This window comes from Heterodontus francisci, chromosome 37, assembly GCF_036365525.1.
Source record: "Heterodontus francisci isolate sHetFra1 chromosome 37, sHetFra1.hap1, whole genome shotgun sequence".
NCBI classification, from domain to species: Eukaryota; Metazoa; Chordata; class Chondrichthyes; order Heterodontiformes; family Heterodontidae; genus Heterodontus; species Heterodontus francisci.
In genome coordinates this window covers 23,949,568-23,973,517 of record NC_090407.1, presented here as the reverse complement: position 1 = coordinate 23,973,517, position 23,950 = coordinate 23,949,568, and the positions used below count along the sequence as shown (strand labels likewise).

General features: G+C 42.4%; 1 protein-coding gene across 1 annotated transcript in view; it reads right to left on the bottom strand.

The window, feature by feature from the left end:
- Positions 1-7,444: 7,444 nt before the first annotated feature.
- The window catches only part of vwa1 (von Willebrand factor A domain containing 1), a 38,256-nt gene continuing 21,750 nt past the window's right edge, over positions 7,445-23,950 (bottom strand). The window contains exons 3-6 of the mRNA XM_068017313.1: positions 23,085-23,363; positions 16,808-17,080; positions 14,908-15,183; positions 7,445-8,803 (exon numbers count right to left, since the gene is read on the bottom strand). Of these exons, the coding sequence (XP_067873414.1) occupies positions 8,739-8,803; positions 14,908-15,183; positions 16,808-17,080; positions 23,085-23,363 (893 nt within the window). The 3' untranslated portion in view covers positions 7,445-8,738. The remainder of the gene's footprint in view (positions 8,804-14,907; positions 15,184-16,807; positions 17,081-23,084; positions 23,364-23,950) is intronic.

Genomic DNA, 23,950 nt, shown 5'->3' with positions numbered 1-23,950 from the left:
TCTCCTGGTTCAGTTAACATCCAGGCATTGATACAAAATGGCTTTAACCTGAAAGTGGTAAAATTACTCCGTGTAGTCAGGTCTGAATCATACACCAGAGCACAATGAAACAAAACAGTGTGAGGCTTCCACTGGGAATGGCGGCTTCACTCTGGATGGAATACACTCCCATTTGGAGTGAAGCAGGTTTAAGGAGTATGCTGCTGTTTCCTAACTGCAGGGTGAAGTACAGTTTAAGTAGTGCTCAGGTGGTTTGTTGTATTCCTGGGCAGATTTGTGAATTCCCTGCTTTCCAGTAACTTTTATTTTAAAAAGGCGCTGATGGAGTGGAGCTGTGCAGCTGCATGTAAGCAATCTGCAGGCATGCAGAATGCGTCACAGCTATGTGCAGCCCGTAGGTGCATCTTACACTGTTTAGCTTTCATTATTAGATTGGTAGTATAGTAACTTCGTCAAATGATGGGGAAGTTTTAATGTAAAGAATATGAATGTTTCCTGAAACTTTTCTGCTGGAGAGGAGAAGTTTGCTGTCTGATCCTGGTTCATTTTGTCCCTGTTTTTTTCCGAACTGGCAAGGAGGCAAAACACTTGAACCCCCTCCCTACCACCAACCCACCCCCCCCCCCCACCCCAAGCATTGCAGTTTTATGTGAAAATGCAACATTGATAAATAGATTTGCCGGAAACATTCCAACTCTTTGCCAGGATGTGAACGAGTTTGTAACACTTGTCCTTTTTTAGTTGTTGGCATGCTGACATTGTTTGTGGTTGCAACATATACAATATCACCGGATATAGGCAGATGACGAAGGCCATTTGGCCCATCTCGGTTCACTCCTGCACAAAAATCCTATAGCCGCATTCCGTCTCTTTTCCATCCACCCCCCCCCCTCCCCATCCCAGCGTCCAACTGTTTCATCAATGATTCAGTGTTACTTGTTTCCCTACCTTAGTGTTCATAACATCAGTTATAAATTTTCCTTCCATTAGTTTAAACCTGCAGCTTACTGTGCTGCTGTCATAACTTACTGTTCCAGATTTAATTTTTTCTTTTATTGCATCATTTATTATATTCTGCTTTAAGGTTCCCCCTCAGTCAACTGCTTTCAAGGCTGAAAGCCCCAAGTTTCTCCAGTCTTTCCTCATAACAGTTTGTCTGACATTATGGATCAGCCTAGCGGTTCTGCATCACTTCCAATGCTTGAATTTCTCCCTAGTGCCTTGGTGTCCAGATGTGGTCTGCTTGGAGCACTTGTTCATTATGACTTTCTCCAACTCGTACACTCCTGTTTTGCCACAATTTATTCAGTATTCCATTTGCTTTATTGATTTCTGCTTCACAGTGAGTGCACATGTCAAGCAGCAAGGCCACTTATACAACTAGATCTTTTTCAGCTTCACTTTTCAACATCTCTGATGGAGTACCTCTGCCGCTCATTATAAGGCTTTCTACAGTCCACTTGAGATGTCACTTCTTCAAGGAAGTAAAATAGGTCAGTTAGGCAAAATCATTACTTTTTATACCTGTTGGTTGCTGTTTACTAGATCATTATCAAACAATTTCCACGTTCACTCCTGATGGTGTATTTATTTTGTTTAGTTTTGATATGATGCTATTAGGTCTGTAGTTGTCTTGGTCTGTTTTGTGCGGGAAGGTGTATCTGAGGTTGAACATCAGCCATTTTCTTATTAAATGGTGGAGCAGTCTCGAAGGGCCAAATGGCCTACTTCTGCTCCTATTTCTTAGATTCTTTTTGTACACATCAAATGCTTGAGAATTTGGTATGACTAACTGAATCAAGCACTTCAGATATCACCGCCTCACTGAAGTTTTAATATAATGACTATATTTTTGTTTAACAATTTTGGCTTTAGTGTAGGGGTTGTTGGGTGCAGTGACTGTTGTGCAGTATATGTAGAAATCATTTATCTAATTCATCAAAATCAAGGTATTATCGAAGAAAACTGAGATCAAAGTGTGACAACTCAATCCTTTCTGATTTTATTTATAACACTGAACTTTAATTGCTAATGTTGTCCCCTTGTTTAAGAAGGGTAGCAGGGGTAATCCAGGTAATTATAGACCGGTGAGCCTGACGTCAGTGTTGGGGAAGCTGCTGGAGAAGATACTGAGGGATAGGATCTATTCCCATTTGGAAGAAAATGGGCTTATCAGTGATAGGCAACATGGTTTTGTGCAGGGAAGGTCAGTCTTACCAACTTAATAGAATTCTTTGAGGAAGTGACAAAGTTGATTGATGAGGGAAGGGCTGTAGATGTCATATACATGGACTTCAGTAAGGCGTTTGATAAGGTTCCCCATGGTAGGTTGATGGAGAAAGTGAAGTCACATGGGGTCCAGGGTGTACTAGCTGGATGGATAAAGAACTGGCTGGGCAACAGGAGACAGAGAGTAGCAGTGGAAGGGAGTTTCTCAAAATGGAGACGTGTGACCAGTGGTGTTCCACAGGGGTCCGTGCTGGGACCACTGTTGTTTGTGATATACATAAATGATTTGGAGGAAAGTATAGGTGGTCTGATTAGCAAGTTTGCAGACGACACTAAGATTGGTGGAGTAGCAGATAGTGAAGGGGACTGTCAGAGAATACAGCAGAATATAGATAGATTGGAGAGTTGGGCAGAGAAATGGCAGATGGACTTCAATCAGGGCAAATGCGAGGTGATGCATTTTGGAAGATCCAATTCAAGAGTGAACTATACAATAAATGGAAAAGTCCTGGGGAAAATTGATGTACAGAGAGATTTGGGTGTTCAGGTCCATTTTTCCCTGAAGGTGGCAACGCAGGTCAATAGAGTGGTCAAGAAGGCATACGGCATGCTTTCCTTCATCGGACGGGGTATTGAGTACAAGAGTTGGCAGGTCATGTTACAGTTGTATAAGACTTTGGTTTGGCCACATTTGGAATACTGCGTGCAGTTCTGGTCGCCACATTACCAAAAGGATGTAGATGCTTTGGAGAGGGTGCAGAGGAGGTTCACCAGGATGTTGCCTGGTATGGAGGGCGCTAGCTATGAAGAGAGGTTGAGTAGATTAGGAATATTTTCATTAGAAAGACGGAGGTTGAGGAGGGACCTGATTGAGGTGTACAAAATCATGAGAGGTATAGACAGGGTGGATAGCAAGAAGCTTTTTCGCAGAGTGGGGGATTCAATTACTAGGGGTCACGAGTTCAAAGTGAGGGGGGAAAAGTTTAGGGGGGATATGCGTGGAAAGTTCTTTACGCAGAGGGTGTTGGGTGCCTGGAACGCGTTGCCAGCGGAGGTGGTAGACGCGGGCACGATAGTGTCTTTTAAGATGTATCTAGACAGATACATGAATGGGCAGGAAGTGAAGATATACGGACCCTTAGAAAATAGGCGACAGGTTTAGATAGAGGATCTGGATCGGCGCAGGCTTGGAGGGCCGAAGGGTCTGTTCCTGTGCTGTAATTTTCTTTGTTCTTTGCTCCTGTAACTGTAATGTTAATTTTACACATTACTATGACTTTGGGTGGGCAGGAAGTGTGTCGATATAATTACTGGAGATCTATATGTCAAAATCATTGGGCGGCAGTGTGTTTATCATTGGTGAGGGGGTGGGTGGTGGTGCAGTGTGCCTATTGTTGATGGGGGGGGGGGGGGGGTGCAGTGCGTTTGTCGTTGATGGTGTTTGTGTGTGTGTGTTATCATTAATGGGGTAGTTTGTTGTGGCTCCTTTCTGCACTGCTTCCAGGATTTAAATGTCACCCTAATATCTCTGATTAAATATGGTCTGACTACAGCACTGTTTCAGCATGACTTCCTCCAACTTGTACTATCTCTTATTTTTCCAACAATCCAGCAGTTTATTAGCTTTGCTGATTTGCTGTTTCATGGTGAATGAACATGTTGAATCACAGGTTTACTTACACTATTGGGAAAGAGTATGTCAATACCATTGACGCAAGAGCAGTGTGTGGTCGTTATTGATGGGGGTGGGGGGGGGGGGCGGTCAGTGATGAGACATAGTTGAGATTGTTGATGAAGTGGGGAAATGTATTTGATATCATTGGAGGCACTGTGTCTATTATTGATGGGGGGGGTAGTTTGTTGCTATAAACAGCTGGGGTGGGGGGTGGGGGGGGCAGGGTTTTGATAATGATGTTGGGTTTGGCCATGTGTGGATATCATTAATGCAGGACACTGTTTACATAATTGATGAAGGGTGTTCTGTGATATGGAGCAGTGTGTTGATATATTACACACTGCCATCCATTAATTATATGTAGAGGACAGAATGCGCTTTAATTAACTATCAAGTGTGTTGGGGACTACGAGAGTGCTTTTTCTGAGGATGAAAGGAAGTGAACTATCATGTGATTTCTATAGGGCTGTTACTGAGGGTATTTTCCTTGCTGTGGTTTTCACTGTCATATTTACAGAAATAATAGGAAGTGGAATGTGTGAGTGCTGATGCGTCGAGGACATGCCTACTCACCCAGCAGTGCCCTCTCATCCCCCAGGAAAGCACCGTGAATCAACTTCACCTTGCAGTTAGTTATAGATCGGAGTGAAGTGCAAAAGAGAAATAATTTCTCTTTAACCCCTCCTTTTTCAGTCAAAGATTAATCAGTTTGATTCACGATCAAATAGAGTTTCTTTCCCTGATTACAAATGAAAATTTTAATGCTACTTGAGTCTTAAATTAGATCAAATTGTGAACGATCTCAGCAAACTGCTTTGGTGGTATGGGGTTGTGATGAGCCATATTGTCACTTTAAAGGGCTGAACTGCTCCAGATTGTATTTGAATAAATGATCTGATTAACAACAATGGCACCAAATTTCCTCAGAGCTGTTCCCGTTCTGCTGAAATTTTCTCAAACGCGGCAGAAATCCCATTTTTATATCTGCAACTCCAAGGAAATGCCAAGCCACTACTTTTAATATACTAGCAGATCTCCCATGCTGTTGCTCATTGAGGTCACAGGATACATTCTGTCTGTTACCTGTCTCAGACAGCAGGTTAGGTAGGAGAAGAAGAGGGACTGCAAACCACAGAGCAGACGTGTAGGAGGCAGAAATACTATAGCAAAAAAAGGGGAAGCAGGTGCCCAAATTTTCTAACAGCCTTTAAGACCAGAAGATAAGTGAAGTGAAGCTGAACGGGAGGACAACATTTAGATAGACAGGAGGAGAGGCTGTAAGAGAAAAGAAGACTATGGGGGACCTATACAGACCGCTAAGCGAAAATGGAAGAGTGAACAGTTTGTTCATTTATGTTTTGTTCGGTGGCAGCAAACAGAATTACTTTAGAGATTTTTATGTTATGTTGAAGTAAAATACCTCGAGGATTGTTGGAGTGAGGAAAGATAAACAGGGATTGCAACAAAATTCAATTTTGAAAGTAAGAAAATAGTGTATTAAAAGTAATTGAAGTCAGTATTTCTGTGGCAGAATTACCCATTGGTTCAGTGGATTGGAGGCATGCTAGCATTGTTAATTCAAGATTATTGGTATAAAAACATTACATACCAGAATTCATCTGTAAATGTGTATGTATATATTAGTGACTTGGTATGCATTTAACTTCACAAAGTACCAGTGATAAATTGCTGTACGTGGTGTTTCAGCAAGCATGGCTTGAATTAATGTCCAAGACCTTTCATTGTGACATTGCTGAATGTTTAATATGTAACTTTGTAGATTTGCAAGCCAGTTGGTGGCACTGTCTGTTATAGAGGATCAGCTTTGTCTCAATAACATAAAGACTGTATTTATTCAGCGAGCAAGTCGGCCACAGAGACCGGAAAGGTCCCAGGTTTGGTACTGTACTGAGTTAACTGATTTCAGCCAAAACCAAATAGAGGTGCTGTAATTGGCCTCCGTGCCTCTGGACTAGGATGGGATAATCAGGCCTTAGAGTGATCCTCCTCCATGTTTGAGAAGCCTGTCAAATTGCTTAAGATATGGTAGGCAAATCAAAATTTTAGTTTCTAAGTGGAAGCAGCCCCAAAATTGACCTCCAAACTTTATTCAAATGTCAAAGGTTACTAAAAACTGCCTCGATGGTTGGATTTACTGAGATGGGGAAAGGTTTGGGTTTCACAGATTGATTTTCTGCACAGTATGCATTGGACGAGGAAACTTGCGGAGAATGGATTAACTGTCATCTTCCAAGGTCGGAAGGGGGGAAATCATTCAGGGGCATAGGTTCTTTTAACACTTCTGATCCATTTGTGCACATCTTGATCGGATTACATTTCCAGCACTTTCTGCAGTATTTTGGCAAATGTGCATGTCATTTTATTCTCTGGGACCTGATTTCTTCCCCCCCACCCCCATACCTGCAATGTAATAAATGGCCCTGTATAGATTAGTTTATTAAAAATGCTGATTTGTCAATAGGTTTCAGCTTCTCTTCAATTTAGTCTACTTCTACTTAAGCAATCAAATGTGGTAGTTTCTAAATGACATTTTGCTTACAGTACCTAAAATCTGGTATTCCATAATGTCAGATAACAAAGCCTTTTCACTGATGGCTTGAAGCAGATTTATACTTGGCAGAGAAAGACATTCATGGGAGGCATTAAACCATACTTCAAACACATTCAACACTGTTATGCATTAATGTGGAAATTAAAATTAAAATGTCTGGGGCAGATCAGCCATGATCTTATTGAATGGTGGGGCAGGCTTGAGGGGCTGAATGGCCTGCTCCTGCTCCTATTTCTTATGTTCTTCTCTTACTCAGATTGATTCCTTAATGATTCACTTATTTGCTATTTTTTAGTTACTGTGTATTGGCCTATTAAAGGTGAATTTAAAAGAATGTGGACTTACTGCAAGTGGTGCATAACTCCCAGGAGCAAGACACCATGCCTGCAGTACAGAACCTTCTGGATGATTCAGTGACCCACAAACTCCACATAACGAACAGTGAAATCAAGACTATTAGCATTTATACTGAACAGCAGAGAGATAGTGGGGACTAATAGCAATGTAATTGAAAGGAACAGTTCATCCTGCATCTGGTAATCTTTTCGATGAAAGTGGCTTCGCTTTTGTTGATTGAAAAGACAGGCAATAGCAGCAGCATTGCTGAAATGGATCTCTCTTGCTACAAATGTATTTTGCAAATAATGTATCGGTGCTCCTTATTTAAAAAAAAATATCCAGTTGGGAAATTAGCTACTGTTAATATGGCGAAGAAGGATATATGTGGGTGATGAAGTTATAAGCGATAATTTGTTAGAGATGAAAATAAAGACACGTTAGCTGAGCGCATGTTGCGTATGAGGAGTCTTGAGGCTAAACATGTGATGTGGGGCTCCCTCTGACAACATTCACGATATATGGAACATACTTCCTAGCTTCTCCATGTTCTCTAATTAACCTGAGAAATATATTGTGCTTCTAGGGAAGTGCCAACACCAGCTCCATTGTCAGCTCAGGTCATCACCACATTTCCGAATGCACTTTTTTATTTCAAGAGGAACATTATGGGCAACTTCAGGTTATCAAAAGCTTTCAAAATACACAGCCTAATTGCTGGTGGAATAATTTCTTTGGCAGTACAGTTGAATTCACATTTTAATTTGATACAAGAAATGGGTTACTCACATTTAATTGTGTGTAGAAACCAAATATATAAACTGCTAAATTTACACTGAGTTGTATTAGGATTAGGTAGTTACTGAACTATCACGTTAGTATTTCCTATTTCAAAAATTATGCACAGATCTGACAAAAATTCTACGTAATTTGCATTTTTCTTTCAGAAGTATCCATGTAACATCTAGTGCCATATTTGGTAGAATACCTCTGACATTTTCTGTTTCACAGAATTTTGTATTGGTTCTTTACCAAACATTCATGCACACATATTCCAGCAGGAGTCACTGGGATGGTGACCGAAGAACGAATCCTGGTTGACATTTTTTCACCTCTTTGAGGGGCATAGGGCCACTTCCAGCTCCCCCACACCCATCCTGCCTGAGATTAGCTGACTCACTGCAGACTGGGGGAATCAAACCTGGGACCTCTGTATGGCTCAGTGTCCACACTGGGCAGCACATTTACCCATTGAGCTATTGAGCGCAGTCATCCCTTTTCAAACAGTAAAAGCTTATTGGCTGTTCAGGATGCCTTCATTTCAAAACACTTTTTTAAATAAGTAAAATTCCTAGAACTGCTATGGATGTGAAGCTGCCTCTTGGGACATTTCTCAGAATACAACCCTGCAGCAGCAGAGCTAGATTACACTTTTGACATTGGTTCTCAAAAAAATCTCTCAACAACACTGGTACCAAAGGTGCACTAGAGCAGCTACCTCTGAGCCAGAAGTTTGCAGTTTGATGTACAGGAATGGGGTGGCATCTTAGAACTGTCACAATTATGTGGATCTCAGCCCTGACCAATAAGAATGCGAAACAAAGCAGAAAATTATCCAGGCATCTTTCCAATCAACCAAACTCTTACCGAACTCTACACACTGACCACTGTCCAAGATCATCAGACTTAAAATGCAGAAGAGTGTGGTGTGCCAGGAACCTGGAATCACAGTACAGAGTTACTGGGGATTTACACATTTCAGTTGCTTCTACAATATTGACACATGGTGACCATCCCCTAGCTGGGCATCATTAAAGTCTGCCAGTAAACTGCAGAGAGATTCTTTCAATCCTAGTTAATGTTTCTGGTTTTGGTGAGTCCTCCTGTTTTACAGTTTCCATTATCTTTAAGATTTATGCATCATTTTTACCAGCACTGGTGCTCTTGAATGCAGTATGATTTGGTCAATTGTGTCTCAAGTGACAAGGAATCTGAAAGAGGAAAGCAGGCAAGAGTTAGGAAGAGTTATTTAATGTCTCAACACCTTTTGTAAGAAAATGAAATGTAAGGATGAGCAAAGGTCATTTAGCTTCAAATATCACCCTCTAGTATCCAAGCTTAATATTGTTCATCCCTCTAGTACCCAAATTTACCCATTGGTGCTCATTCCTCAAGTACCCAAAACTCATCTATAAAACCCTGCCCCTCTCGACTCATAGATTACTGATCAATGCTTGTCCATCTAGTATAATTCACCTATCTTATTATGTCCTTCTGGTGCCCTCTCACACATCTCTAGTATATGAAGTCACTTATCAAAGCCTTTCTGTCTAGTACCCTAACTCATCCATTGTTGCATGTTCAAGTACACAAACTCACCTATCACAGTCTGTCCATCTAGCACTCTAAGTCACCCATCAATGCATGCTCCTCTAGTGCTATATAACTCAGCCATCGAAACTGGTTGCTATATTATTCTAATGCTCTCATTAAAGCCCATCCTTATAATATCCTTGAGGACCTTAACTCTACTTTTGATGCTAGTTCCCTTATAACCCTAACTAGCCCATTAATGTCTGTCTCTCTAATACCCCGACTTATCTATCAGTGCTTGTGCCTCTAATGCCCTAACTAACATACCAAAGATAATCCCTCTATAACCCTAATTTGCTCATTGATAATGCCTGTCCCTTTAACACTGTAACTCACCCATCAATAACCATCGTCCCCAGTATCCTAACTCTGCCATTGCAATATCTAGCTACAGTTTGAATGCCCCTAGTATTTATGCTTCTGCTCTGCAACTGTTCCAATTCTATACTCTGCAACTGTTCTAATGGTAAACTGCAAACACCAGCTGGTTGTGAATTGTGCCAATTCAAACATCAGGTACATCGCCTATGCCACTATGTTCTCTTAAGGTGAATCATTCTGACTATCTGATGTGGAATTTGCGCTTAAAGATGTTAAGGTGTTGCAAGGAGCAGTGATACTTTTATTCAATTGCTACTATTAGGCTGCAATTATACTAATCTTCACAGTGAGACAAAGCATTCACGAGTGCAATGGTGACAGTTTGGCTGGGAGTTGGCTCATAATCTGATTCCTACATGTACTGGTGTGAGCCCCCTTGAGTTGGGGTTTCTAAAGCCAGAGCACTGCCTGTACTAATAGCAAAGGGCCTGCTATTACTGCGGGGTGAGGAGGTGGGGTCGGTCAGGTGTCATAGTTGAAAGATGACTGATAAGGGAAGAACAAGCTACAGTTCATTCACTATATACAGCACACAGAGTCTACAACTAATCAACCCAAGGTCATAGTTGTGGTATATTGAGATGGCTAAGTATTTGTTTACTGCCTCTCTGCTGCCCTCTCTGTTAGGGAGGTGTAAATAAAAAGTTCTACAGTGGCTGTCTACAGTAAGACTCGTGAAATTTACTCAGTGCATATACAACAGAACGATGATGAGGATGAGATTAAATTATTTTTTTACATTCATTTGAGAGATTACAGACTGAAGAACATTGTAACACACTTTTTGGAACTCCCAAGGTTGATTCTGAGGAAGTTTGGGCAATTTGAAAGATTGCTCCAGTGTGTTTGCAATTCATGTTCAAGTACAATTGTGAGTCAGCACAGTATGTTATTTTAAAAATATGGCACTGAAAACATATTTTAGGACAATGGGGGAATTCAACCCACCAAAGAGGACTGATGTAATTATGAATGAAGGTTACACATTTTGCTGAACGCTAATTAAGATGAGGATAAAGTGAATGTTTTTCTCACCATGATGGGGCCAGATGCTTTTGAGGTGCTGTTTAACTAATGTTGCCCGTGAGACCCCTGGACTCATTATGGCACGACTAAGAATGAAATTGCATTCCAAATTGCATTACGTGAATGGAATCAGTTGCCAAGTGCAGATTATATTCTTGAATTAAAGCAACTCTCTTCACTGTGGTTATGGCGCCAACTTAGAAGTCAACCTTAGAGACATGTTCATTGGAGGTCTAAAGAACAGTAAAATCCAGGCCAAGCTTTTGAGTAAAAGCAATAATCTGACCTGGAAGGTGGCCTGTGATGAGACCACAGCCATGGAAATAGCAGGAAGAAGATAGTTGCAGATTGCAAGGAAGTCCACTGGATTTCATATTAAAGAATTGGTGAAAAGCTGTGAAGTGTGTCTCAGAATGAGAAATGAGCCAACCAAGGTTCCTTTTATTCCATGGTCAAACACAAGAAAATTATGAGAATGAGTACATGCCAATTTCTTTGAAGTGGAAGGTAAAGAGAATTTTGTTTTGGTCAATAGCTATTCTTCTTTGGCCTCCTTGTCTCGAGAGACAATGGGTAAGCGCCTGGAGGTGGTCAGTGGTTTGTGAAGCAGCGCCTGGAGTGGCTATAAAGGCCAATTCTAGAGTGACAGACTCTTCCACAGGTGCTGCAGATAAAATTGTTTGTCGGGGCTGTTACACAGTTGGCTCTCCCCTTGCGCTTCTGTCTTTTTTCCTGCCAACTGCCAAGTCTCTTCGACTCGTCACGCTTTAGCCCCTCCTTTATGGTTGCCCGCCAGCTCTGGCAATCGCTGGCAACTGACTCCCATGACTTCTGATCAATGTCACAGGACTTCATGTCGCATTTGCAGACGTCTTTAAAGCGGAGCCATGGACAGCCGGTGGGTCTGGTACCAGTGACAAGCTTGCTGTACAATGTGTCCTTGGGGATCCTGCCATCTTCCATGCGGCTCACATGGCCAAGCCATCTCAGGCGCCGCTGGCTTAGTAGGGTGTATATGCTGAGGATGTTGGCCGCTTCGAGGACTTCTGTGTTGGAGGTACGGTCCTGCCACCTGATGCCAAGGATTCTCTGGAGGCAGCGAAGATGGAATGAATTGAGACGTCGCTCTTGGCTGACGTACGTTGTCCAGGCCTCGCTGCCGTAGAGCAAGGTACTGAGGACACAGGCTTGATACACTTGGACTTTTGTGTTCTGTGTCAGTGCGCCATTTTCCCACACTCTCTTGGCCAGTCTGGACATAGCAGCGGACGCCTTTCCCATGCGCTTGTTCAATTCTGCATCGAGAGACAGGTTACTGGTGATAGTTGAGCCTAGGTAGGTGAACTCTTGAACCACTTCCAGAGTGTGGTCGCCGATATTGATAGATGGGGCATTTCTGACGTCCTGTCCCATGATGTTCATTTTCTTGAGGCTGTTGGTTAGGCCAAATTCGGTGCAGGCAGCCGCAATCCTGTCAATGAGTCTCTGCAGACACTCTTCAGTGTGAGACGTTAATGCAGTATCATCAGCAAAGAGGAGCCCTGATGAGGACTTTCCGTACTTTGGTCTTCGCTTTTAGACGGGCAAGGTTGAACAACCTGCCACCTGATCTTGTGTGGAGGAAAATTCCTTCTTCTGAGGACTTGAATGCATGTGAGAGTAGCAGTGAGAAGAAGATCCCAAACAGTGTTGGTGTGAGAACACAGCCCTGTTTCACGCCACTCAGGATAGGAAAGGGGTCTGACGAGGCACCGCTATGCTGAATTGTGCCTTTCATATTGTCATGGAATGAGGTGATGATACTTAGTAGCTTTGGTGGGCATCCGATCTTTTCTAGTAGTCTGAAGAGACCACTTCTGCTGACGAGGTCAAAGGCTTTGGTGAGATAAATGAAAACAACGTAGAGGGGCATCTGTTCACGGCATTTCTCCTGTAGCTGGTGAAGGGAGAACAGCATGTCAATGGTGGATCTCTCTGCTCGAAAGCCACACTGTGCCTCAGGATAGACACGCTCAGCCAGCTTCTGGATCCTGTTTAAAGCAATTCGAGCGAAGACTTTCCCCACTATGCTGAGCAGGGAGATTCCACGGTAGTTGTTGCAGTCACCGCGGTCACCCTTGTTCTTATAGAGGGTGATGATATTGGCATCGCGCATGTCCTGTGGTACTGCTCCCTCGTCCCAGCACAGGCAAAGCAGCTCGTGCAGAGATGAAAGTATAGCAGGCTTGGCACTCTTGATGATTTCAGGCGTAATGCCGTCCTTCCCAGGGGCTTTTACGCTGGCTAGAGAATCAATGGCATCACTGAGTTTCGATTTTGTTGGCTGTATGTCCAGCTCATCCATGACTGGCAGAGACAGGGCTGCATTGAGAGCAGTCTCAGTGACAACATTTTCCCTGGAGTACATTTCTCGGGAGTGTTCCACACAGCAGTCCATTTGCTTGCGTTGGTCAGTGATTGTGTCTCCTGATTTAGATTTGAGGGGGGCAATCTTCTTGACGGTTGGCCCAAAAGCTCTCTTAATGCCATCATATATCCCTCTGATATTTCCTGTGTCAGAGGCCAGCTGAGTATGACTGCATAGGTGTTGCCAGTAGTCATTTGCGCAGTGCCTGGCTGTTCTTTGTGCAGTGTTTCTGGCTGCTTTAAGTGCTACGGATGTTAATTCGCTGGGGGCTTTCTTGTAGTTCAGCAGTGCATTGCGCTTAGCGGCTATGACAGGTTCCAGCTCTTCAATGTGAGATTGAAACCAGTCTGCATTCCGCTTCACACAATTGCCATAGGTGGTCATTGCTGAGTCATAGATGGCGTCTTTGATGTGGGCCCACTTGGTCCCTGCATCCCCTGTGGGAGTGTTTTGGGGGGCTTTTTCAAGTGAATTTAGAAACGTGTAGCAGCTGTGGATGAGAAATTCTGCTCATGTTGCTGCGCAGGCGGCCCTTCTGCTTGGAGTGATGCAGCTTCTTTGGTTTGAGGCTAACCTTGCTGCACACCAGGGAGTGGACAATAGCTCTCGCAAGTGGATAAATGTTGAGTCTGTGCTCTATGCCACAAGTACCAAAACAATTGAGGTTTTGAGAAGTTAGTTTGCAATTTATGGGCTGCCTGAAGTGTTGGTGTCAGATAATGGTCCACAGTTTACGTCAGAAGAATTTGAAATATTTCTCAGTAAGAATGGAGTCAGACACACTCTAATACCACCGCATCACCCAGCATCGACTGGTGCTTCAGAAAGAAGTGTACAAATTGCGGAGGTCTTTGCAGAAGTACTTGCTAGGTGATCAGCCAAGCAGTAATTTCCATGTTTCTTTTTGACACAGGCGAGACAATTTTCTGTTCTCTTACAGAATAACCCCACAGTCTGCAACAGGTTGTTCACCTTATGAGTTAATGTTTAAACACGCTGCTAGGGCATGAGTTAGTTTGCTTAAGCCTGACGTCAATAGCAAACTGAGAAAAGCAAGATAGAGTGATGATGAGTCACGATCTTCAAGGCATGAAACTTAAAGAGTTCAGTGCTGGTCAGAAGGTCATGGTGAAAAACCACCGAGGTGATGAGAAGTATGTGTTTGGAGTTGTAAAAAGACTAGGTGCATTCACATATCTTGTGAGAATGGGAGAGAGACTCTGTCAATGTCATGTAGATCATTTGCTTGAAAGAGGAAATCTGACAAAGGGAGAGCATGAGAAACCTCCTATATTCCAAATTCCTACAATTCCAAGTGAAAGTCAGAAAGAAAATGCAAGTCACAAAGAAACAATTTTTTAAATGTAAATTACTCTGGAACTATTGGTTATGTATGGTTTAGTTGTAGAACCTGTTTCTGTGCTGTATAGCTCGATGACTCTATAACAAGTATGCAAACCATCCTGTTAAATTTCAGCGTATTGTTATTGTATTCTGGGAAATTATGTACAAGTACCATTTTACATTTAATGTATGTTTTTTTTTAAAGAGGGGTGGGACTGTAGTGTATTGCAATAGCTAAGTATTTGTATACTGTTATACTGCCTCCCTGCTGTCCTTTCGGTTAGGGAGGTGTAAATAAAAAGTTCCTCAATGGCTGCCTACAGTAAGACTCACGTGAAATTTATTCAGTGAATGCACAACAATAGTGAGTAATGCAAATAAAGTACTGACAGTTAGTCGACCCTTAGGAAGACAAAGGACAGTGTCATCTGCTTTGTATGTTATTTCACAGTTATTATTAGATGTTATTGCAATACATTTCAATTGTATGTATTCATCTTGTAAGTACATCTCAGTTGGTTAAATGGCCAGGTTTGGTACCCCTTGCTTGCCTCCGTTACCTACCTCTTTGCTGCGGTGTGCGTGCCACTCTGCACAAGCCTTGTCCTGTACCATTTCTGTATATTGCCTTCACACAAATCCTGTTGTCAGTCCCTGGAATGAGGTCTGTTAACAGCACATGTCGGACCTGTGCTGGGATGATTCTCACAGATGGGCTTCTTCGATGACGAGTGCACCGCACCCTGTACTGCAGCACTCTTCCTCTAGCAGGGTCCCATGAGGCTGTTACACTGGTGGGACTAATGTCAATAAGCTTCAGGTTGTTGACTTTAGAATTTGCTGTTCAGATCAAAAACACAGAACAAAAATGACCTTGTATTAGATATAAGACCTCAGATTAGTGATGCATATTGTCCTATGCTTACATTCCATTCTTCTGTGTTTATGTTCGTTAGATGGGCATGGGAATAGGTAGCAACTAGGGAGTGGCCAGGCAATGGTACAGACTGTTTCACTATGGAGCTAGTGCTAGTGTCAGGATCTCAACTCAGGTAGGATATGTGTCTAATATAGTATAATCAAGTTTTGCTTACATTGCATTTACTATTCATATTAGAAGGGCAACCCTTAGCCTAAGTCACAGCAGACTGTTAGCTTTGGTGGGATGACACAGTATTCCACCTTTTCTGGTCCTGTCCAGCCTTTCAGCTGTCTCCAGTTGCAGAAGGTGCTGCATGACATCCAAAAGATCACAAAGCACCTCAGTGAACTAAACCTGTTTACTGTCGCCTGGACCTCCCTGTGGGGCTCTCATGGACTACAACATGGGCAACCTCTTGGGTTTCCTACTAACTGCAAGCAGGTTGTTGATCCCACTAAGGAGATAGCAGAATGTCTTCTAACGTGATTGAAATGGATTGAGACCACCAAAGAAAATGGGCTACCCCTCCCCCCATCCCCCAAGAAAAATGCGTCAGTAGCTGTTGACATGGTGACAACACTGACTGTGCTCCATCCCTTCCTTCTGACTCCAATTTAGTGCTGTGTGTGCAGCAATCTTCACTCTGGGTTTGACACACACCCCACTGCACAGGAAACCCCTGTCATCTCCCTCAAATAAGGAACTATAGCACAGAGGATAAGAAATGACATCTTCACGAATGAATACAATCAAATCATGGAAATACACTCATTGCACATTACCAGCTCTCAGACTTAATCGGAAACAGGATAAGTTTGAATGAACAGAAGGTTGGAAGAATCAACTTAAAAAAGGACACCTTCAAATGTGATTGGAAGTAAACAACTATTTATTACATACACATGACTTAAATGCAGCTAAAACATCACATTGCATCATTTGTGAATGACAAATGACAAATGACACATAGCTTTTTGGGCTCCCCAAAGCACAAAATGATCATCACCATGCTCTTTTTCCATGAAAAACCACATTCCTTTAAATTTCACTACTCCAACTGCAAAATTGTATAAAAATAATATGAATATTTGGAATATCTGCGGAAGACAATCCTCAGTTTGTTCAGCCTACATTATAACCATTCCCACAATCTCATGTTCAGTGGCCTCTACATTTGGACACCTGGTCAAATTGCATCCATCATTTCTCTCACACCATTCAGTCACTATTAGAACTGTGGGGTCACTTGTGCTTCACAGTCCCACCAGGTGCTTCCAGCTAGGTTTGACTAGCAGGTAGAGTCAATCTAGGGATGATTGGGAACTTGCAACAAGCTCAACGCCTCTAATGCCTCCCATCCATATCCAAGGTCTCAATGCCAACACTTTGTAGGTGAGTACGAAATAAAGGGGCAGACCTTGTGTTTGGGTGAGTGGTCTATATAGTTGGAGTTTGGGTGACCAGGTATCATTCATTTTCTGATGGGTAAAATGTTATCACTGCAAAGCAGCATTTCTTGGCTGCTGTGGTGGAACCTCTTACCGTCCTGCGTGCAAGCTTTTGCTGATAGTGCTTTTGTTCTGCCGGAGTGGTACAGGGCTGACACGGTGACCAGGTAGGTGGTGTTGGGCTCCAGGTTGTTCACGATGGTGGTGTTCTGGCTGCTGTCGATGGTGAGTAAGCTGGGCTCACCGCCCGGCAAGACCCCATACAGAACCTCATAGGAAGCAACACCGAGCGGAGTTGGGGCCCAACTGACCCGAAAACTTCTCGGGCGTGAGTCAGAGATTAGGATTATCTGGGGACTGGTCTCATCTGGAGTCACAGAAAATAAAATAGTTTCTAAGTTAATCTTGTACAATTACACAGCTCCTCATAAAATCGTGCTAGATATTGACAAATACCACAATAATGCACCAGTATATTAATAAATTAATACTTTCTAAATTAATGTGATCATTATTTTATGTATCTCTATGTATCAAGGTACATGTCAATAAATGGTCGCACTTTACTGAAATTTAGGTTCTAGCTAGAGGGATAGTTACTGCTTTCAAGCTCCTGATAGATATAATTCCAGGTCAACTTCTCATTAGGTTGATTACAGTGGGATCCAGTTACCAAGATCAATTTAGCTAATTGCCCATTTATCACTCACCTTCTGATACACTCATCAGTCAGTAACAATCTATGACAATCCCCAATGTCTGCTGCTGATTAGTTAATTACAAACATCATCCTGACCATGTGGTCCCAGATGTGTGCTGCTGCTCTTTTGATTCCCAAACTGTGCTGTGCTACCAGGCAGTGCAGCTTAGCCTCTCTGTACTGATTAAAGCAAAAAAATGATGTGATCTGATAGACTCTTTAAAATTATGAAGGAGTTGATAGGGTAGACATAAAGAAGATGTTTCCACTTGTGGGGGAATCCAAAACCAGGTGCTATTAATATAAGATAGTCACTAATAAATCCAATAGGAAATTCAGAAAGGTACGGTGATAATCGTGGGGGATTTTAATCTACATATAGACTGGAAAAATCAGATGGGCAAAGGTAGCTTAGATGAGGAGTTCATAGAATGTTTTCGGATAGTTTCTTAGAACAGCACACTCTGGAGCCAACCAGAGAGCAGGCGATACGAGACTTGGTATTGTGCAACAAGATAGGATTAATTAATGACCTCCTATGAAGACACCCCTAGCAGCAGCAATCATAATATGATTGAATTTTACATTCAGTTTGAGGGAGAGAAGAGTGCGTTCAAGACTAGTATTTTAAACTTAAATAAGGGTAATTATGAGGGCATGAAAGCAGAACCAGCTAAAGTGAACTGGCAAATTAGGTTAAGGGATAGGTCAATAGAGATGCAGTGGCAGACATTTAAGGGGATATTTCAGAAGACACAGAATAGATACATTTCAACGAGAAAGAAAAATTCCAAGGGTGGGACCCACCATCCATGATTAAATAAAACAGTTAAAGGTAGTATCAAACTTAAAGAAAAAGCATATAATTGTGCAAAGATGGGTGGCAGGTCAGAAGATTGGACAGAATATAAAAAACAGCAAAATATGACTAAAAGATTGATAAGGAAGGTAAAATTAGAGTACGAGAGAAAGCTAGCTAGAAATACAAAGAGTGATAGTAAGAGTTTCTATAGATATTTAAAAAAGAAAAGAGTTAACAAAGTGAGCGTTGGTCCTATAGAAAGTGAATCTGTGGAATAAATAATGGATAATAAGGAGATGGCAGATGGATTGAACAGGTATTTTGCATTGGTCTTCACTAGATAGGATACAAGTAACATCCCAGAATTAGCTGTATGTCAGGAAATGGAAGGGATGGAGGAACTCGAGAAAATTACAATCACCAGGGAAGTGGTACCTAATTGTTGGAGCTGCGGGCTGACAAGTCACTGGGTCCTGATGGACTTCATCCTAGGGTGTTAAAAGAAGTGGCTAGTGGGATAGCTGATGCGTTAGTTTTAATTTTCCAAAATTCCCTAGATTTGGGGAAGGTTCCGTTAGATTGGAAAATAGTGAATGAGCTCCTTTATTCAAAAAGGGAGGGAGACACAAAGCAGGAAACTACAGGCCTGTCATAGGGAAAATGTTAGTAGCTATTATTAAAGATGTTATAGCAGGGCATGCAGGTACAGCACATAATTAGGAAAGCTAATAGAATGATATTGTTTATTGTGAGAGGAACTGAATACAAAAGTAGGGAGGTTATGCTTCAGTTATACAGGGCATTGGTGAGACCACATCTGGAGTACTGTGCGCAGTATTGGTCTCCTTATTTAAGGAAGGATGTAAATGCATTAGAAACAGTTCAGAGAAGGTTTACTAGACTAATACCTGGAATGGGCGGGTTGCCTTATGAGGAAAGGTTGCACTGGCTAGGCTTGTATCCATTGGAGTTTAGAAGAGTAAGAGATTACTTGATTGAAACATATACAATCCTGAGGGGTCTTGACAGGGTAGATGTGGAAAGGATGTTTCCTATTGTGAAATAATCTATAACTAGGGGTCACTGTTTAAAAATTAGGGGTTGCCCATTTAAGACAGAGATGAGAAGAAATTCTTTCTCTCAGAGGATCGTGAGTCTTTGGAACTCTCTTCCTCAAAAGGCAGTGGAAGTAGAGTCTTTAAATATTTTTAAGGCAGAGGTAGATAGATTCTTGATGAGCAAGGAGGCGATAGATTATCAGGAGTAGGTGGGAATGTGGAGTTGAGGTTAAAATCAGATCCGCCATGATCTTATTGAATGGCGGAGCAGGCTCGAGGGGCCACGTGGCCTACTCCTGCTCCTAATTCGTATGTTCGTAGGAAAAACTTCTTTACTCAGAGAGTGGTGAGAATGTGAAACTCGTGACCACATGGACTGGTTGAGGCGAATAGCCAAGATACATCTAAGGGGAATCTGGATAAGTACATGAAGGAGAAAGGAATAGAAAGATATGTTGATAGGCTGAGATGAAGTAGGATGGGAGGAGGCTCGTGCAGAGCATAAGCACCGACATAGACCAGTTGGGCCAAATGGCTTGTTACTTTGTTGTAAAATTCTATGTAAGGTTGCACTAGTTTTAGCACTGGCATCCGAAGACTCATGCAGTAGAACCAGGTTCTACTGTGCTGCACAAAGCCAATATGAAAGTAACTACTGAGCTGTTCTCTGGATCCTTTACAGTCAACTAGTTGACCGCATTTGGCAGCCTTATGTTCATGCTATCATGCTATTACCTGGATTAACAATTGAGTCAATTGTCTTTCAGTTATGGGGAGCTGCCACTGAACAACCAAACTGTACTGGTCACTAGACACAATTGCAAAACAGTGTTATATGGGTTGTGATATGGTGAAAGAGATTTTAATCGTTGTAAGCGAATAGGACTGGCCAAATAGATGGTAATTGGACTGACCAGATAGATCTTGATGGTCTTTTCAGCCCTGATTGTGACTATGACCAGAATAACATGGTTCCACTGTGCTTGCAATAGTAGATAGGTATCTGACTTCACAGGTTAAGTTAATGCAGTGTGTAAATAAACTCAGAATATCTGGTTCCCTTCACCTGAACCTGCACACAGCTCTTGCAGTGTGTCTATGTGTGTGCATTGAATAACCTCACACTTTGCTTGCCTGACCCCAGGAATGTCACAGCAACATCTCAATGTAAGAATTCTTGGACATCAGGGTCACAAACCTGCTCCAGCTGGGCTGCCTTCAAAAGCTTTTCAGCTCAAATTCTGAAAGCTATTTTGGCTCATGAACACTCTTAACAACTGTACTGTCCAGATGCAGACAGAAGCTTCTGTCAAATACTTAGCTGATTCTTATTAACAAGGACAGGGAGAAACTCACAGACATTAAAATAAAAGCAAAATACTGCGGATGCTGGAAATCTGAAATTAAAACAGGAAGTGCTGGAATTACTCAGCGGGTCTGGCAGCATCTGTTGAGAGAGAAACAGAGTTAACGTTTCAGGTCGATGACCTTTGAAAGTTCATCAACCCGAAACGTTAACTCTGTTTCTCTCTCCACAGATGCTGCCAGACCTGCTGAGTATTTCTAGCACTTTCCGTTTTTATTTAAGCTCACCGTCATTGTTGGAGAGAAGGCATTGAAGACCATAATGAAAAGCAATGTCCCCTCTAAATCTTTTGCTGTACGTGCCCTGTTCATTTGAATGGGTGGTACTTTTAAATTTTTTGCACCTTATCTTAAAGGGACAACTTGTGCACAGCCTGCGTGGTACTTTCCGCTTGCTGCGTGGTTGTGCATGTGTGACTTACAGGGAGCATTGGTGAGGAGGTGGGGTTGATCTATGAAAAACAGGCAAGCTTTTTGTACTCCGTAGCCATTTGCTGTTCCTGAATATCCTGATCCTGTTTATGTACACAAGTAAAGGATCTAGGGGTACAGATACACCTATCACTAACAGTAGTGACAGCTTAATAAGGCCTTTTAAAAATAAACGCAAAACAAGCACTGGGGTTTATTTCTAGAGGGATAGAATTGGAAAGCAGGGAAATCAAGTGTAACATGTATAGAACGTTGATTAGACTACACTTGAAGCACCGTGCACAATTCATTTTATAAAAAGGTTATAAAAGCATTGGAGAAAGTGCAAGAAAGATTTACAAGGATGATACCAGAACTGAGAGATAATAATTATCATGAAAGACTGAATAGGTTGGGGCTCTTTTCTCTGGAAAAGAGAAGGCTGACAGGTGACCTGATGGAGATCTTTAAAATGACAAAGGGGTTCAATAGGACAGACAGAAAGAAGATGTGGTAGGAATATGGAATTAATGTAGGATTAGTATAAATGGGTGTTTTTTAGTTTTAGAGATACAGCACTGAAACAGGCCCTTCGGCCCACCGAGTCTGTGCCGACCATCAACCACCCATTTATACTAATCCTACACTAATCCCATATTCCTACCACATCCCCACCTGTCCCTATATTTCCCTACCACCTGCCTATACTAGGGGCAATTTATAATGGCCAATTAACCTATCAACCTGCAAGTCTTTGGCATGTGGGAGGAAGCCGGAGCACCCGGAGGAAACCCACGCAGACACAGGGAGAACTTGCAAACTCCACATAGGCAGTACACAGAATTGAACCCGGGTCGCTGGAGCTGTGAGGCTGCGGTGCTAACCACTGCGCCACTGTGGTTGATGGTCGGCACAGACTTGGTGGGCCGAAGGGCCTGTTTCAGTGCTGTATCTCTAAATAAATAAGATGTTTTCATTTGCAGGGGATTCAAAAACTCGGGGGTCATAAATATAAGATAGTCACTAATAAATCCGATAGGAAATTCAGGAGGAACGTCATTACCCAGAGAATGGTTAGAATGTGGAACTTGCTACCACAAGGAGTAATTGAGGCAAATAACGTAGATACATGTAAGCTCGGGGAAGCTGGATAAGTACATGAGGGAGAAGAATAGAAGAGCATGCTGATAGGGTTAGATGAAAAGGGGTGGGAGGAGGTTCATGTGGAGCATAACCACTAGTTTGGCCTGTTTCGGTGCTGTGGACTCATATAACTTGATATAAATGGGAAGGAAGCCAATGCTAACCCCTCTCCCTCCTTCCAGAGACTGGGGGGGGAGGGCTTGCCACTGCTACCACAGGGACTTGCACTAACCCTCCTGCTGGTGGTCCTGGGGATTAATGGAGACAGTGGCGATAAACAGGAAAATCCAACGGTTTGCTAAGCCCTGCTTCCCCACTGGCATTTACATGTGGTGGGCAGGGAAATGATGCCAAGCGGCTGGAGGGGTTCTGCTGGTTACCCACCAGAATTATGACAGATCAGCATAGCATCCCTCCCCCACCCCCTCAAAAATGGACTGGTCAGATTAGAAGTAAGATGCCTGATAGAACTTGAGTTATTTTGCTGTCCATATCCAAGGAACGGAGGACAATCACAATATCCTTACTGCCACATTTACTGAGAGCAGCATTAATAACAGACTTGCAGCCTTAAAATCATAGAACCATAGAAATTTACAGCGTGGAAGGAGGCCATTTGGCCCATCGTGCCAGTGCCAGCCAACAAATAGCCATCCAGCCTAATCCCACTTTCCAGCTCTTGGTCCGTAGCCTTGTAGGTTAATGCACTTCAAGTGCATATCCAAGTACTTCTTAAATGTTATGAGGGTTTCTGCCTCTACCAACCTTTCAGGCAGTGAGTTCCAGATCCCTTCTGGTAAAGATTTTTTTATTTGACAGTGTGTTAATGTTTTAATAAACTGCCCATTTGATTTTAGACGGTTCAGGTTACAGCACACACATCAGAACTCACCTTCCAATGTAGTTACCTTTGTCACGAGGGGTTTGTTGTAGTTGCTGTTATTTATTGGAGTAAGTTTCACTTCATACGTGGTCTCTGGGAGCAACTCTCTCAAAACAACACTGGTTTCATCTCCAGTGACGGTTTTCCATGATTTCCTTTGAGACTCAGTGAGTGGAGTGTACTCAATCAGATAATAGCCCGTATCACTGCTAAGCAGCTTGGGCCACAACAAACGAAAGCTCCTGGCTGTGATGTCCAACGCTCGCAGTTTTTTAGCCCGGATAATCTCTGTAAGGGAACAAATCCAGGAGAAACAGCTGTCAGTGAAAGCTTTAAACAATTTGTGTGTCTGTGGGAGACAATGTATGTATATGATGTATGAGTGTATATGGGAAGAGCCTCGGTGAAGGAGCGTATGTGTGTGGGGTATCTGTGCAGGTGTGTGTAATGTGTGTGGCATGCACATGGCATGTGTGTATGTAGTGTGTGACATACCCAGTGCTGGATGAATAAATGAAGTGTGTTCATATAGCACTTTTCACCTCCTTAGGACAACCCAAAGTGCTTTACAGATGAAGTGCTTTTGAAGTGTAGTCACTATGTAAGCAATAATCCCCTATCTCACTCAGCAATACCCCTGTATTTAGTTTTCTATTTCAGAGGGCAGATCTCAATCAGGAGTACAGGATGATGATGTCTGTTCATTGCCAGTTAACGTTGACATGAATCCACTCCCTCACTCCACTATTAATCTGATTTCTGAAACATCCCAAAAAAATTATAATAACATTTTGTGTTGATCATTGATTGGGATGTTTTGCTCTCATTGTCCTTCTGTTCATTTGCCAAATTTTGTTTTAGGTACAGTCTCCCAC